The sequence below is a fragment of the Siniperca chuatsi genome, linkage group LG21 (assembly GCF_020085105.1).
Source record: "Siniperca chuatsi isolate FFG_IHB_CAS linkage group LG21, ASM2008510v1, whole genome shotgun sequence".
NCBI classification, from domain to species: Eukaryota; Metazoa; Chordata; class Actinopteri; order Centrarchiformes; family Sinipercidae; genus Siniperca; species Siniperca chuatsi.
The window spans coordinates 10,942,272-10,956,069 of NC_058062.1; the positions used below are offsets into that span (position 1 = coordinate 10,942,272).

Sequence of the window (13,798 nt, forward strand, 5' to 3'; positions counted from 1 at the left end):
AAATTAATTAATGTATTGCAGTTCATAAACTCTCAGTGTTGAGAATACATCAAGTGTGTAATCTTCTAATTAAATGGGAAAAGTAAACAACGTGGTGACCTGCATAGCAAATTCTCGCTACTAATGTCACCACATTGTCTACATCTGTCCAAAGACAATTGTAAACCCAAGTCAACTGTGGTGAATTTCACACTCTAAAGAATAAAACAAAAAGGCAAAATATCTGCCCACTTGGAGTCCTAGCCAATGTCAGTTTGCTGTTTTACTATTAGACTCAGCTCTGTCTCATTTATATGCTCCCTTTGGAACAACACTTTCCCTCTACTGCATATTTTTCGGTCTTTTCTCCACAGAATTTCTAAAATGAACAAATGCAGCTGTAAAAACCTTATTGACTTTCAGATCCAAAATACGGTTGTGTGATCCACAAGGCCAGATTCAGTCATATTCAGTGATATCTGGTCCCCACAGATTGCTGTGTCATGCGTATTGAGCACTGAAATACAAACACTGTATTAAGTGAGCACTGAATTACAAACACTGTATTAACAATATGATGAGCAGATGCTGGAGAGAGCGAAATGCTGATATTAAAACAGTGAACAGGTTAAAATCCTATACAATAGTCAAAACCCCCATCAGATAAAGAATACAAATCATGTGTGATATATTTTATCAAAGGTTGTATTATATGTCTTCTAAACTATTATCATAAATATTATCTTCTCAGCCAGTTAGTTAGAAAATACATTTAGGGTCTCCTTCAATTGGCTGGGCTTAATAAGCAGAGAATGACTGACTTTGTTTAGTTGAAGGTGCCAAACACTAATGATTTGACATGTAATCATGCTTGCATGAGCAATGCCAAACCTTATTTGAAGTTGTGAACATGTTCTGTAATCTGATGTGTGCTTGCGTGGGTGTGTGTATGTTTAATCATTCCCCCGTTCACTCAGTGTCATTTTCATAAATCTGCTTTTTGTGAGGAGCGATTAAACTGAAGGTCCACTTTATGGGCCTGTGCATCCAGCCAGTCAGAGAGGTGCTGCTGGAGCTCCACCTAAAACACATCTTATGACCGTAATTCACTGCTTGAGCCAGAGGTTAGAGGAGGACTGCAGAACAAGAGGACAACTATTGTGGTGAAGGTAATGGGTATGATTACGTCTGTTGGGCAGAGAGAAGAAGAAATGACAGAAAGGGCACACCAGTAGAGGGCGCTATCTCTGCTTCTATTGTCTTTGGCGGAGCCACCTGTTGTGTAGCTGCTGTGTTGAATGAATGTGTGTGTTCAAGTGTTGAAAAAGAATATAAGGAATACAACTTTTTTTTAAAAAACTACATTCATCTGCAACAACCTGTTAATGCAATCTGCTGATGACACAAACAATCTGCTAGTGAGGTGTGTCTTTCACCCAGTGGTCAAGGAAGTCTGTTGCTCAAATGCGTGTGGATGCATGTGCACCTGCATGAGTGTGTCTTCATGTTTACTTACTCTCCACTGTGAGTGTGATGGGCTGACTGGTTTTGTTCTCCCCATTCTTGTCATTGACTGCCTGGGCATAGTAACGTCCTGCATCAGGGGCCACAGTGGACAGGATGACCAGCGTGTTGTCCAGGGTGATAGCACTGGGTGAATATTCATGCACACACACACGTTTAGCATTCATTCCCATGACACTCACTTAACCTCAACCTTACCCTAATAAAGACACAAACAGCTTTAGGTAGTGTTGAATGTAGTTAAATCAAGTTGGGGGTCACCAATTTGGCTCCCAATTAATCAGACATCAACATTCAACTGGTGTGCATTCCAAAATTTGTCCCCAAACACACACCAAACCGTGCACACATACACATATTAACAAGCAATCCTGAGAGTAAACTGACATACAAACACACACACACACGAACATAAATTATGTTTGAAAAGATGCACACAAAAACAATTTTTATGAGCACTTCCATCTACATGTTACCTGTCTTAAAGAGATAGTTCAGAATGTATCCCATTATTTTATACTCACCGTTCCTGCAATACTTTGGTATTAGTAAAAAGTTTACTCTAATTTCAATCACTGTATAAACCCAGGGGGTTAAAATTAGTTAGACTGGTCTTGTGGGACACTGTAGGCCAGTCTGAGTTTTGTTCATAGAAGCAGTTGCTCAGTTGGCCATGTTTTTTAGTTGGGAAATAGTCTAAATATATCCTAACAGCTTTGTACAACTGACAAACGTAGATGTCCACATATTTGAAGTATATTTGAAAGCTGTAAGCCAAAGTGAGGGTCCATCTTTGTGAAACCTGCTCCAGTATATAGAGATGAATAGATGCTAAAAGGGTAAGAACATAAGGTCCCTTATTTAGCAATAAACACAACTATATTTCTTTAAATGCTGTAACCTCTCAAACTCATTATAATGTGTTGTATTAGCATCATGTCAGCTTAGCTGATCTATGGAGTGTATTTTGGGCTTAAAATGGATTTTTGATTTGTCCCACATTAATTGCATTAACAGTAATTATGACAAGCTACGTAGGATACAAGAAAAAGAATGGATAAGTGTAAAAACTACACAATAGCAATTAGCTTGAAAAACACCAAGTTATTTCTTTAAAATCCTTTTTTTGTGTCCTAGCATGAATGATTGTTGCTTAGGCTAATGGTCTCAAACGTTTGAGAAGGGCCCATTAAATGAGAGCTGACGCTAAGCACGCTGCAAGATTAGGCTCTTCGTATCTGCCACCATCTGCCTGATCGGTGCAGGATAAACAGACACACTCCTAGACAATTAGGAGCTGTGGCTCTCACCGAGTCAACAGACACTTAAATACAAACACACAAACACCAATCCACACACACGCCTGTGAATATCAATGTGGCCTGACACAAAGCGAGCAAACAAGCGGTAAAGGCGAGTGTCCTGTCAGTGCCACAGAGAAAAGCTTCACCGCTTCACTTCTGATAAGAGTCATCTGCATAGTAACCAGCTCTGGAATTGGTCGAAACATTCATGGAAGGGGCTGAGATTTTTCTTTCAATTTCTCTCAATGTGTTTTTGGAGCCCTGTAGGCAGAGGGTACATGCACCAATCCGTTCTTCAATCAAGAGCATGCAACTCAGGGTAAAATATGGTAGAGCTTGCTGCTGAATAATAGATGAGGAGGTGGTTTCTGAGGAGTTGTGGACTGCCTACCTCTATTTGTCTGGGTGGCAAAATTAATCTCAGGTGATTACCTTCACAGTATCTCTTCAGAAAAATTGCATATCTGAACAGACAAAAAAAAGTTACCAGACACACTCACACTTGGAGCATAGCCCTTACAGATATACAGTCACTCACAGAACTCCCACTTTGCACTTACGGCCTACACAGATTCCTACCACATGCACATATGCACACACACAGACTCCAACACACAAATCCACCCAGGGGTGAGGGCTGTCAGTCAAACATATCATCAATTGAGGAATTTTGTCCAATTTTGTCTAATTGGTTCTCCTGCTGCCTGCTCTGTCTCTACCCTTCAATCATTCTGCCTGCAAAGTCAAGAGGGGCAATATAATAACCCGCTCAATGATGAACACAGCGCCAACATTCGTTCATCAACTACTCTGCTCAACTTCATTCATGGTGTGTGGGGGATTGTAGAAAATCTGTGAGCAGTACTCAACTTATTGGAGTTCTCTGAAAAGAAACGTATTCTGTTTCAGCAGCTCAGTGTTCACCAACAACTCATATATGAGTGCACTTGATCATACACGCGCAGAAACACACATGCGCACATGCTCTGCTCAAACTAAACAAACCAAGCTGAGGCAAAGGTAGACTTACATACGGCTGCTGGAGGGAATCTTACGCCCATCTCTGAACCAGGTGATCTGTGGCCTGGGGAAGCTGTGTATCTGCGGTGCATGGATGAGAGCACCCTCACCCTGGGATACAGTTTGAGACCTTTCACCCTCCACAAAACCACCCATATCTAGCAGATATAAAAGAAATAAAGAAAAGAGTGTAATGGGAGAAAAATAACACTGGAAGAGAAAATGTCATTTTTACCACGTTATGTACCTTTTTCAAAAGCTAAGCTCCTTTACTCAGAGCAACTCATCCACATACTGTGCATGACAAGCCTTTAACAAAAACAGTGTCCTTCCCTTACTCTGTCAGAACTGGAGATGTATGGAAAGAAACACACACTTACAGGCAACCTGCACTTCAGTACTGCACTGCATTATAGCACCCACTCGATTTCTCACAATGCAGCGGTAGTGACCAGCGTGCAGTCGATCCAGCGAGGGGATCAGGTACCTAATGGGCACACACAACACAAAGTGCCATTAGTCAACATCAGAATGACGGACAGCGACATTTGTCATCTTGGCGCTTTTATCCCCCACACTCAAGATGCTAAATTAATCGAGATGTTTCAGTGGGCACCTGAAACACAGCTTGAATGGCATTCCACTTAGAGCGGCCAACTGAGCGGCCTTGAAGTGTGATTTGGTGCTGATGTAGCGCTGGACAGTAGATAGCAAACTAAAGAAAGAAGAATGTAATCTTTAGGCCAGCTGTGAACAGCAAAGACGGCAGAGTTTCTGACTGGCAGGACTCACAAAACCCCATTGTTAGCCTGTATCTTCAATCAGTTGAATCAAATCATACAAGCACCTCTCACATATTAGTCCTGGGCAGCCATAGTTACGTCTCTCCCTTGATGTGCATTTATGTTAAATGGTATGTGTGAAGCGAGCTAGATAATGCCAGAACTGAGTCCCCTTTAATTGGTTTGCTACAGCCACTTAGGAGTGTGGAGTCCGCCCCTGCCATGTTTCCCCTGCACTGCAATTCGGGGTGAGGGGGAGTTGGGGGGTCTGATTAAATGGATTCCAGTTCTCCTCTTTGATCAGGGCTGGTGAAGAATAACAAGCAGAGGGCTGGCCTGCAAAGCAGACCCAGAGACTAAGCCACATGAGAGCTCAGCCAAATGCTGAGGAAAGACAGGGAAAGAAGAAGAAGGTTGGGTGAGAGGGAGAAAAACAGACTGGCAAGGAAGGTGTGTGTGGGGAGCAGGGGTAGCTAGTGATAGCAATCAGACGATGCCGACTGAGAGTGTCTGTCCATGTGTAGGGGACTAGTCAGACTGTGAGTAGAGTCTTGAAAACAGGGCTAGAATTAGATAGAAACTGACTTTCACTGTGGACTGCAACTGTGACCTGTGAACACACATGCAGGCACACTGGCACACAAACATACAGCTCATGTACAAATAGGCACACTGATGCACACGCTCATACATACACACACACACAAACACACAGAGAGGCCTTGTTAGCACTGGTTGACGTTTTCTCTTGCCACCCTCTGTGCTGTTAGTAGAATTCTTCAGCATTGTGTAGAGGCTGAAGTATGTAATAAAAAATGTCCAGAAGAACTCCACGGTCAGTGAAACTGCATCTTACTGCTGACAGAGCAAAGTAGCCCACCCACACTGCAATCTCATGGAAAATATGCATTGTGTGATTTTGGCACAGCAATGATAGTTTCAACAAACAGAAAAGAAGAGTTATCTGCTCCCACCATCTCTGAATGTTGAATACAGTGTGAGATCCAAATCGGAATAAATCTGACAATCCCCTGAACACAAGATGTTATGTCTCAAGGGAGACAACAATCAGTCCTGAATAAATCCATAGAAATGAGTCTCGAATATGAATCAAAATGAGCAATTGAGCTATTAGTTACAATTATATGCTGCTAAAATGTCCTCATATAGTAAGCTAATTATAGTTGATGAATTAAAAAAAAATGATAATAAAATCAGCTCTGGCAGGCAAGGTTGCATTCCTCACCTGTATTCCAAGGAGAAACGTGTAAGCTCGGTACCATTGTAGATCCATTTGAATTCCAGGGGCCAGCTGCCCTCTGCCATGCAGGTTAGGACCAGGCGGTTCCCCTCCAGGTGAACCTGGGTCTGAGGAGGCTCCATCTTAAAATAAGGTGGGACATCATCTACTGGAAAGAGAGCGAAAATAAAGGTAGAAAAGTGAGAGTGATCAGTATAGGACAGTGAACTAGAGGGAAAGAAAGAAAGTGAAGCAGTGAGAGGGGGTAGTTGGTTAAAAAAGGCAATGATTCTGTAACCCCCGTGAGCAGACACACAACACAATTCCAGCAATTCACAGTAAATGAGGACTCAGAACAAGCTATTTCCATTTTTCTTCTGCACTGATTGGGAACTTGAAGGTCAACAGAGAAGCCTGCCAAAAAGCACATGGAATAAGTTGTTACCGCAAAAGCAGCTTACTCTTTTATTTCATTTGAAATGCGCTGGCAAAGAGGTAGAAGAGCAATTTGTGCAGCAGGGGAAGTGTAAATGAACACTTCCATACCTCTAGATCAGTAAAAGAGGATGGGGAGAGAGACAGGGAAATGGAGAGGAGGGAGGGATGGGGGAATAGACAGAAAGCAGATGGAGAAAAATACAGCAGAGATTGTGCAAAAAAAAAAGAACGCAAGCAAGTAGGAGTGCGAGGGAGTGCGAGGACAGGAAGCCATGGGGGTGGGGTTAGTAGGGGCTGCTTTAGAAAACACAAAGTTTCCCAGCCTTAAACCCCCTTCTCTGACAGGATGAGTTATGCTCTGTGCCTCCCTTCATTTATCTTTATAGTTCCCTAATGCAGCCAGATTATACAGGCCCCATCCGCAACACTGCACACAGCCAGTGCAGCCACAGAAAGCCTTTAAGGTGATATGCAAGGTCCAGGGCTGAGCTTGGTGCTTTCATTTGAGCTGATGAAAAAGGCATGATCAGACCTATTGATCTGTCTGCCTCACCAGCCACAGGCGACACTGAGCCGATTGTGCCAGTGTTTGTGGCGGGCTAATTAAAGTCTGTATTAATAGTTGCAGTAAGCCGCCAAGGCCTGGAGCATGCCTGGTTGTAGGTCTACCACACTAGCTGACTCACTCTAATGGCTGATTACTGGAGCCTCTCTCTGTCTCTCCATATCCATAGGCAAGTTCACACCCAAGATTTATGGTAGTAAATGCAGAGGATGGAGTGGTGGAACTGGGTGAATGTGAGGGCAGCCTCACCAAGCAGTGAAGGGGATACAGAAAATTGAACCTGATTGAAACTGTAAATAAAAGAATGACTGTGCACCTCTGTGTTTGACGCAAGTGGTCATGCACACACTGTGTACATTCACACAAACACAGATAACAGGACACACATATACACACCAGCGCACACAACACTCCACAGAAAGCTGCAGCTTACTCCCCTATCTATAACCCACAAATACAACACTCATACAAGAAAGCTAACAAACAACAGCCAACTCATTGCTTTCTGTTTCCAAAACCAGTTCTTTCATTTTTCCCGTTTGGTAACAACAATACTCTACAACCTGGTTAATCTGTTCTTTCTACCAGCCTTGCACAAACTTCTCCAAAGCAAACAATGTCAAACCCAACAGGCCCTTGAAACTGATCCCCGTCTGAGTCCAAATGGAGGAGCCATCCCTATTTATTCCCAGGTACTGGAGTGGTGGCTATGCTGTAATTCCATCCACTAGTAAATGCATTCGTACTTCACACACACACACACACACACTCAGTACACACACACAATCCAAAAACATTCACTTATGACTGAACAAACATACACAGGCAACACCCAACCACTTCCAGCTGGTTCAGGGGATTGGTGGCAATGTGCACTTAGCAATGCAGCTCCATCAACAAGCCACCATACCTGCACATGCCAAACCCAGAGTCACACATTGATCGTCTGAGGCAAGGAATATGCATAATACCAAGTCACTGATGTAAAATTGTGGAATGGGGAATTGATTGCACAGTAGCTTAATCACCACTGCAGTTACCTGTTTTAGTGCCATTCATGTGTTCATATTGGTTTCTGCCTCAAATGACCCATTCAGTTGAGTCCTGATTATGAATCCCTGAACACTGGCTATCTGCAGCACTATGACACATTTAGAGCAAAGTGTATATTTTCAGGAACAAAGCTAGCTAGGGAGAGAGAAAACTCACTGTTTAACATCACATAAAGTGCAGAATCTATATCCAGTTCCACACTGCTAAATCCAAGAAAAGATTGCTCTCCACGTATCTATCTACTGACGTGATCTTCTCTTTGATACTCAGTGAGAACTCAAATGGCCGCTGACCACTAACAGTTCTTACTACTCATGGAAGATAGGACCAATTCCTCTGCACACTGGGCTCTGGGATCTAATGAGTTTCCAACAGAGAACCTCTTGTCTGACCCTCATTCTCCTCTTCCTCTTTATCACTGTGCTTTTGATCTTCACAGTGAACTGCTGAGGTCAAACACCGCTGGTGCATGTTTGTGTCTGTGGTAGACACTGCATGTGTTTTGAGTATGGTTTCTCTGTTTCTTCTGTTTGCTTTGTGTGTGTCAGCCACTGCAGATAAATACTGTAAATATATGGAATGTGTCCGTTTGTACATGTGTATGTCAACGTGGAACAACTGTGTCAATTTTTGCTCATGCAAATGTGAACTTTCACATGTGTACACATATAGTAGTACAACACTGTTAATATATACAGTATGTAGAGTAGACTCACTGTAGATGAATATGCTGCTGTCACTATTGTATCAGGTGTTTGCCTCCATTGTGGTATCATCATCGCTGATCTGATCCATAATTTGTCTCAGGTGTCATCATCTTGTTTTAGAGCACTTCATGGAACAGAAGTGTACTGTACATGTCAAACATACAGCACATGTGTACAGACATACATGCCTGTAGACACAAATACACAGCAATATGCAAAAAGGGGACTACAGACAAACGTAATGACAGAAGGACATGACTGGCTGCACTGTGTCAAGGTAAAGCTGACATCTTTTCTGGAAGAGACAGGGGTGGAGGGAGGAAGAAAAGGAAGAGCACTGGCCAAGAAGAACTGTCGCTTCCGCCATTCCATTGATGAACAAAGGGATAGTGGTGGGTTTGGCAGGTGCATGGCAGTGCCTGCTGCAGGCTTCCAATCCAGATGGAAAGCTAGAGGGCAGTCCTTATGGACCAGGAATTCCTGCAGCTCTATGAGCACAGATAAAAGCCATCCAAAGCAGATCAGCAGATTTAGGGAAGACCAAAAACTGGCATGGGAGGACCAGGAGGGCTTTAATGTGGCTGCTGTGCAGAGCAGCTGCCCCCAACAGTCCATTCACCACAGATATAACAACACCTTATTCTAACCTGACAGCTGAGGTTGAATGGTGGAATGGCTCCAGCCTGGTCCCCTGCTGCATACACAGAATTTTAATGGCTATGAGACAAAGACCACAGGCACTGGGGCAGCTTTATAAACCAAGGACCATTGTGCACCCAATTGCGCTATGCTGGCATGCAATCACACAGATGGTGTTCACATTCGACTTTTGTCTTGTATTTTTTCTCTTGCTTATTTTGTGCCTCACCTCCTTACCCTTGCTCCAATCCAGCAGCAGGGAGCTCTTCCTGCTCTCTATTTGATCCTCAGCCACCGGTGTTCGAGCCTATGTAACCACATCCTACCTGGCACTCAGCACAACTGTATCACTGAGATGCAGCGATAAAGAGGAGCCCCTGCCTGTTGAAACATTTGGAGGTCTACTCTCTTGCAATCCGCTCACTCTTTCTCCATTTCTAAGTCGTTCTACCTCACTATCTCTATCTCTCCACCTCTCTTTATCTTCGTAGACACACACACATACGCACCTAACGTCCCTGCTCCATCGACCGCCTTCAGTCCACCTCATGGTGCATCATGTCATCCAGGAAATTTAGAGCTATCATTTAGCCTCTCCAATTAGACTTTAACGTGTGAGATGGGTCATGGTTAGCCTCTCTGATGGGGGTTATGCAACAGTCATGGCAGTGACCTTGGCCTAGTAATGGGTTGGTGGAGGGGGGTTAAAAGCATCTTAAAAGCCGATGAAACACCTCCCTTATGGATATACACATACAAGCAAACACACACACATGCATACTGGGTTGTCTTCATTTGTTGCTTTACAAGTTGAGATGAGGATGTTTGGGCCAGGACATGAAGCTCAAACACAAAAATACACACACCAACACCTACCAATATTCACACCTCCCCTCTGTGAAAACATGGCCCGTCCTGAAGGTCAGGCTGATCTGTCACTCTGTCACAAGCTGCTGTCACCGTGACAACGGGCAGCCCACTGATTTACACTCCATCACTTAGGTGAGTCAAAAAGCAGGCGGACACAAAGGGAGGGATTAAGAAAGAGAGCGTGCAAGAAAAGACAGAGAGGAGGAAGAGAGAGTAACGGTGAAACAGATGGTTAGACAAATGCAGGGCTTAATGATAAAAACAAAGAGAGATCGAGAAGTGATGTAGAGGCAGGGTGAGGTGAGGGACTGAGAGGGGGAGAAAGAGAAGTGAAAAGAGAGAGGGGGGTGTCCTCCAACACTAGGCAGCAAGGTGAAGCGACCCATTATAGCCGAAGCCAAACAAGCAGGCAAGGCCTGAAAGACAGGGAGGGGAGATGGAGAGCCTCCATCTACCCCTACATTCATTTAGAGAAATGGCCCATAGATCAGCATCTGCATGCTGCATGTGAGCGCCAGTCCATCACAGCTCGATGTCTCCCTACCACCCCACCACCCCACCACCCTGTTTTTATAGCCCCTAGAACATGTTTCTGCACCATTCAGTAGGACTACACACTGTATAACATTCCTTGGTATCTATGTGGTAGCAATATAGACTTCATGGCCCAAGTAACATACTTTTAAAAGCTCATAGTCATACAGTCATGCTCACTGCTCACAGGAAGTGATGAAGTAGGAATATGGATTTTCATGTTAAGCTGTCTAAAATGTTTTTCTTTTTGATGATGCGTCTGCTTTGATGTTGCAGAAAAAGTCCTCAGGTCGCTGCAGATGAAATACTGCCTGCATCCCAGCTGTGTTTAGTGGATCGCCACGGGTTAATTGATGTGTAACTGGTGTGATTAATTGAGGTGTAATGTACTGCGGTGACGTGTCTGGGATCCCACTCACTGTGGGGCCTGTGTGTGTGCGTGTGTGTGTTTAGGTGTGCCTATCTGATGCTACAGCAACACAATTAGAAGCAGTAGCATCCAGCCAACAAATGGAGATTTAATTAGAAGTGAAGACGGAGCGGGAGGCCAGTCAATGGGCAGCAGATTGAATTATCTGGACACACACTCCAGCGGGCAGCGCAGACAAATTCACAGTCGCACACATACTCGAACACACACACCCTTTCTGTTTGGAATTCTTCCCCGTTTGCCTCACTGCTCCTCTGAGTGCCTTCCTCTACCTCTGCCATGCTCTGCCTGTCTCAAACTATCTTTTTCTTTTGATTCCATCTTCTTTTTTTCTTCCCATCTTAAGTTTATTTTCTCTTTTCTCTTTTACCCGCCACAATAACAGTTTCCCTCTCTGTGTGTTGTGGCAGTCGCTCTTTCTTGATCTTTCCCACTACAGTAGTTTTCATACGCTCTCCTTGCCCTCTCATCAGTTGTCATCTCTCTCTCACACACTTTCTCTCTGCGTCCCTTCCTTCTAGCTCTCTGTTGAGATGTCTCTCCATCTTTTTCTGCCTCTCTGCATCGCTCCTACTCTCTTTATCTTCCTCCATCCTCTCGCCCTGCTCTCTCCTTCTCTTTAGCACTCTGTTTCAGAGTCACTAGCAGTATATTGTATGGCGTACCGTGGGACGTGTCTGTGATATCCACGAGCCTAATTAGAAAGTCCGGCTCCTGGCAGAGAACACGGCACACAGAGGAGCACAGGCACAAGGCCCGGCGTCAATTAATAAGACCTCACACACCCACAGCCACCATTACATGCCCTCTGCTGCATCAAGTCTCTAGTCAGCCTTAGTAAGCCTTGTCCGATGAACAGCGGGGGAAACCACAGCTGAACAACTGCTAGGTGTAAGAAAGTTATGTCGTTAATCACCAAGGGATAGTCATAGTTTTGTAAACGATAAAGCAGGGATTCTCGTCCAACTTATGGACTTAAGATTTATGTCTCGTAGCAGCGAGCTGTGAGCATATTCTTGGAACCAACACATCAGTGTATCAACTCAGAAATGTAAGCCAGCCACTGTGGCAATTTCTTACTTTCTAAGGACAACATATATGAAATTGTTTTTTTCTTATGGAAGTGAGGTTTGGAGAGCTCTTATGAGTAGAACACAATGGGAAATGATCCAGGCTTCCCACCCGTTGTAGTGTGTGTGTGTGTGTGTGTGTGTGTGTGTGTGTGTGTGTGTGTGTGTGTGTGTGTGTGTGTGTGTGAGATTGACATCACAGTATTATTTCCCAGGTGTAACAGAGAGCTTTGGAAGAAGAAGTAAGGTTTTTGTACGCCAGATCACATAGACGTCTCTCGCTGACTTTCCTCTTTTCTCTTTTCACTAGGGAGAAGGGAGATAGTAGTGGGTGGGGGAGAAAATAGGTACAAATTTTCACTTGATCTTTGTGAGATCTAATTGACATTGTTTGAAAAAAAACAAAACGAGAGAAAGCAACACAAAACAGATAAACGACAGTAAGTGGAAGAATAGCAAATAAAAAAACGAGAGCAGCATCGGGAATAGGAGGCGGGCAGCTTTTCTCAAGGCATGAGAAGGTTGGAAATAGGCCTAAGTGAATTTAGAAAGTAGGGCAAAGACTAATGGAGGAAAATAAACAAACACACTGAAATGTGAATTCCACAGGGCCCCGGGTCATTAGAGTTAATACTGCTCGCTATGCCATCTGCCGTGATTGTTTACACTAGCCTGGATAATTAGATCCTAATTAGTAGATGGTATGGTGGGGGAAACATTGAGATGGAGATGATCAGAAGCACCTGCAGTGCTGTACTGCCTGTCCATCCTGGGACCTCTATGGGTAGCTCCATGAAGATGTAGCTATCAGACAGGTCTTGATTTAATTGCTTGACATAATCTGGATCTTTCCCTCCCACCATTAACATATATATAGAGTTGTACTTTTTTGGAGGAGAGAGTCATCTTTGCTCTTGACATTATGAAAACCTGTGTGCTCCTTGTTCTCCTTTATCCTTCATACTGTATGTATGTGTGTGTGAGCAGGTGTGTGAATACGCTCATCCTTGTGTGTTTGTGACTGTGTGTCTTTAAAAGATACAGACACCAGAATATTATCAGACAAAATGCATGGACTCAAACTGCCATGTCCCATCCCTGCTTTTCTCCCCAGCCGATCCCTTTGAATTTCGGAATTGGAGAGATACCACCGGCATGCTAATGTGTTTTGCTAGGTGCGAGGTATCAGGGTGCCTGCCATTGTAATATATGCATGTGGAATGGCTGGTGATTGTGATTCTTATCAGTGTGGCAGAGTGCATTGGCGCCAAGCAGTGAGTGGCAGGGGCTGGCAGTAAATGCTAATGGCAGAGAGCAGCTGACAGAGAAAAGAATTATTATCTCCCTTCATTACATTTACATGGCCTGCCTGTCTGTCTCACTTCCTTCCTCTGGGCTAGACGTGAACAGGAATCATTGTTGGCAATGCTTTATTTACCTGTTTTGCAGAAGACAAACACATTTTTTAATGTCAATGCATCATCCACTCAGGGATTGGGATCTCAGGAGTTTCTCAAATTGACAATACGTCACACATATTCGATTACACGTGAGCAACAACAGGTACTTGGCGGGGAAAGAGTTAGAGATGATAGATGAGTAGAGTTGAAGAGTGTATGGAGGACGAAATGTGTGTTTTTCTA

At 43.8% G+C, this 13,798-nt stretch overlaps 1 protein-coding gene across 10 annotated transcripts in view; it reads right to left on the minus strand.

Annotated features, from left to right (window-relative positions):
• sdk2a (sidekick cell adhesion molecule 2a) overlaps nt 1–13,798 on the minus strand; it is an 84,268-nt gene that overhangs the window by 29,680 nt on the left and 40,790 nt on the right. For 9 of the 10 annotated variants that reach the window (XM_044181794.1, XM_044181791.1, XM_044181795.1 and 6 more), the window contains exons 2-5: nt 5,856–6,018; nt 4,208–4,314; nt 3,838–3,985; nt 1,496–1,629 (exon numbers count right to left, since the gene is read on the minus strand). In XM_044181794.1, coding sequence (XP_044037729.1) covers nt 1,496–1,629; nt 3,838–3,985; nt 4,208–4,314; nt 5,856–6,018 — 552 coding nt within the window. The remainder of the gene's footprint in view (nt 1–1,495; nt 1,630–3,837; nt 3,986–4,207; nt 4,315–5,855; nt 6,019–13,798) is intronic. The other variant, XM_044181793.1, reaches the window with a different exon arrangement.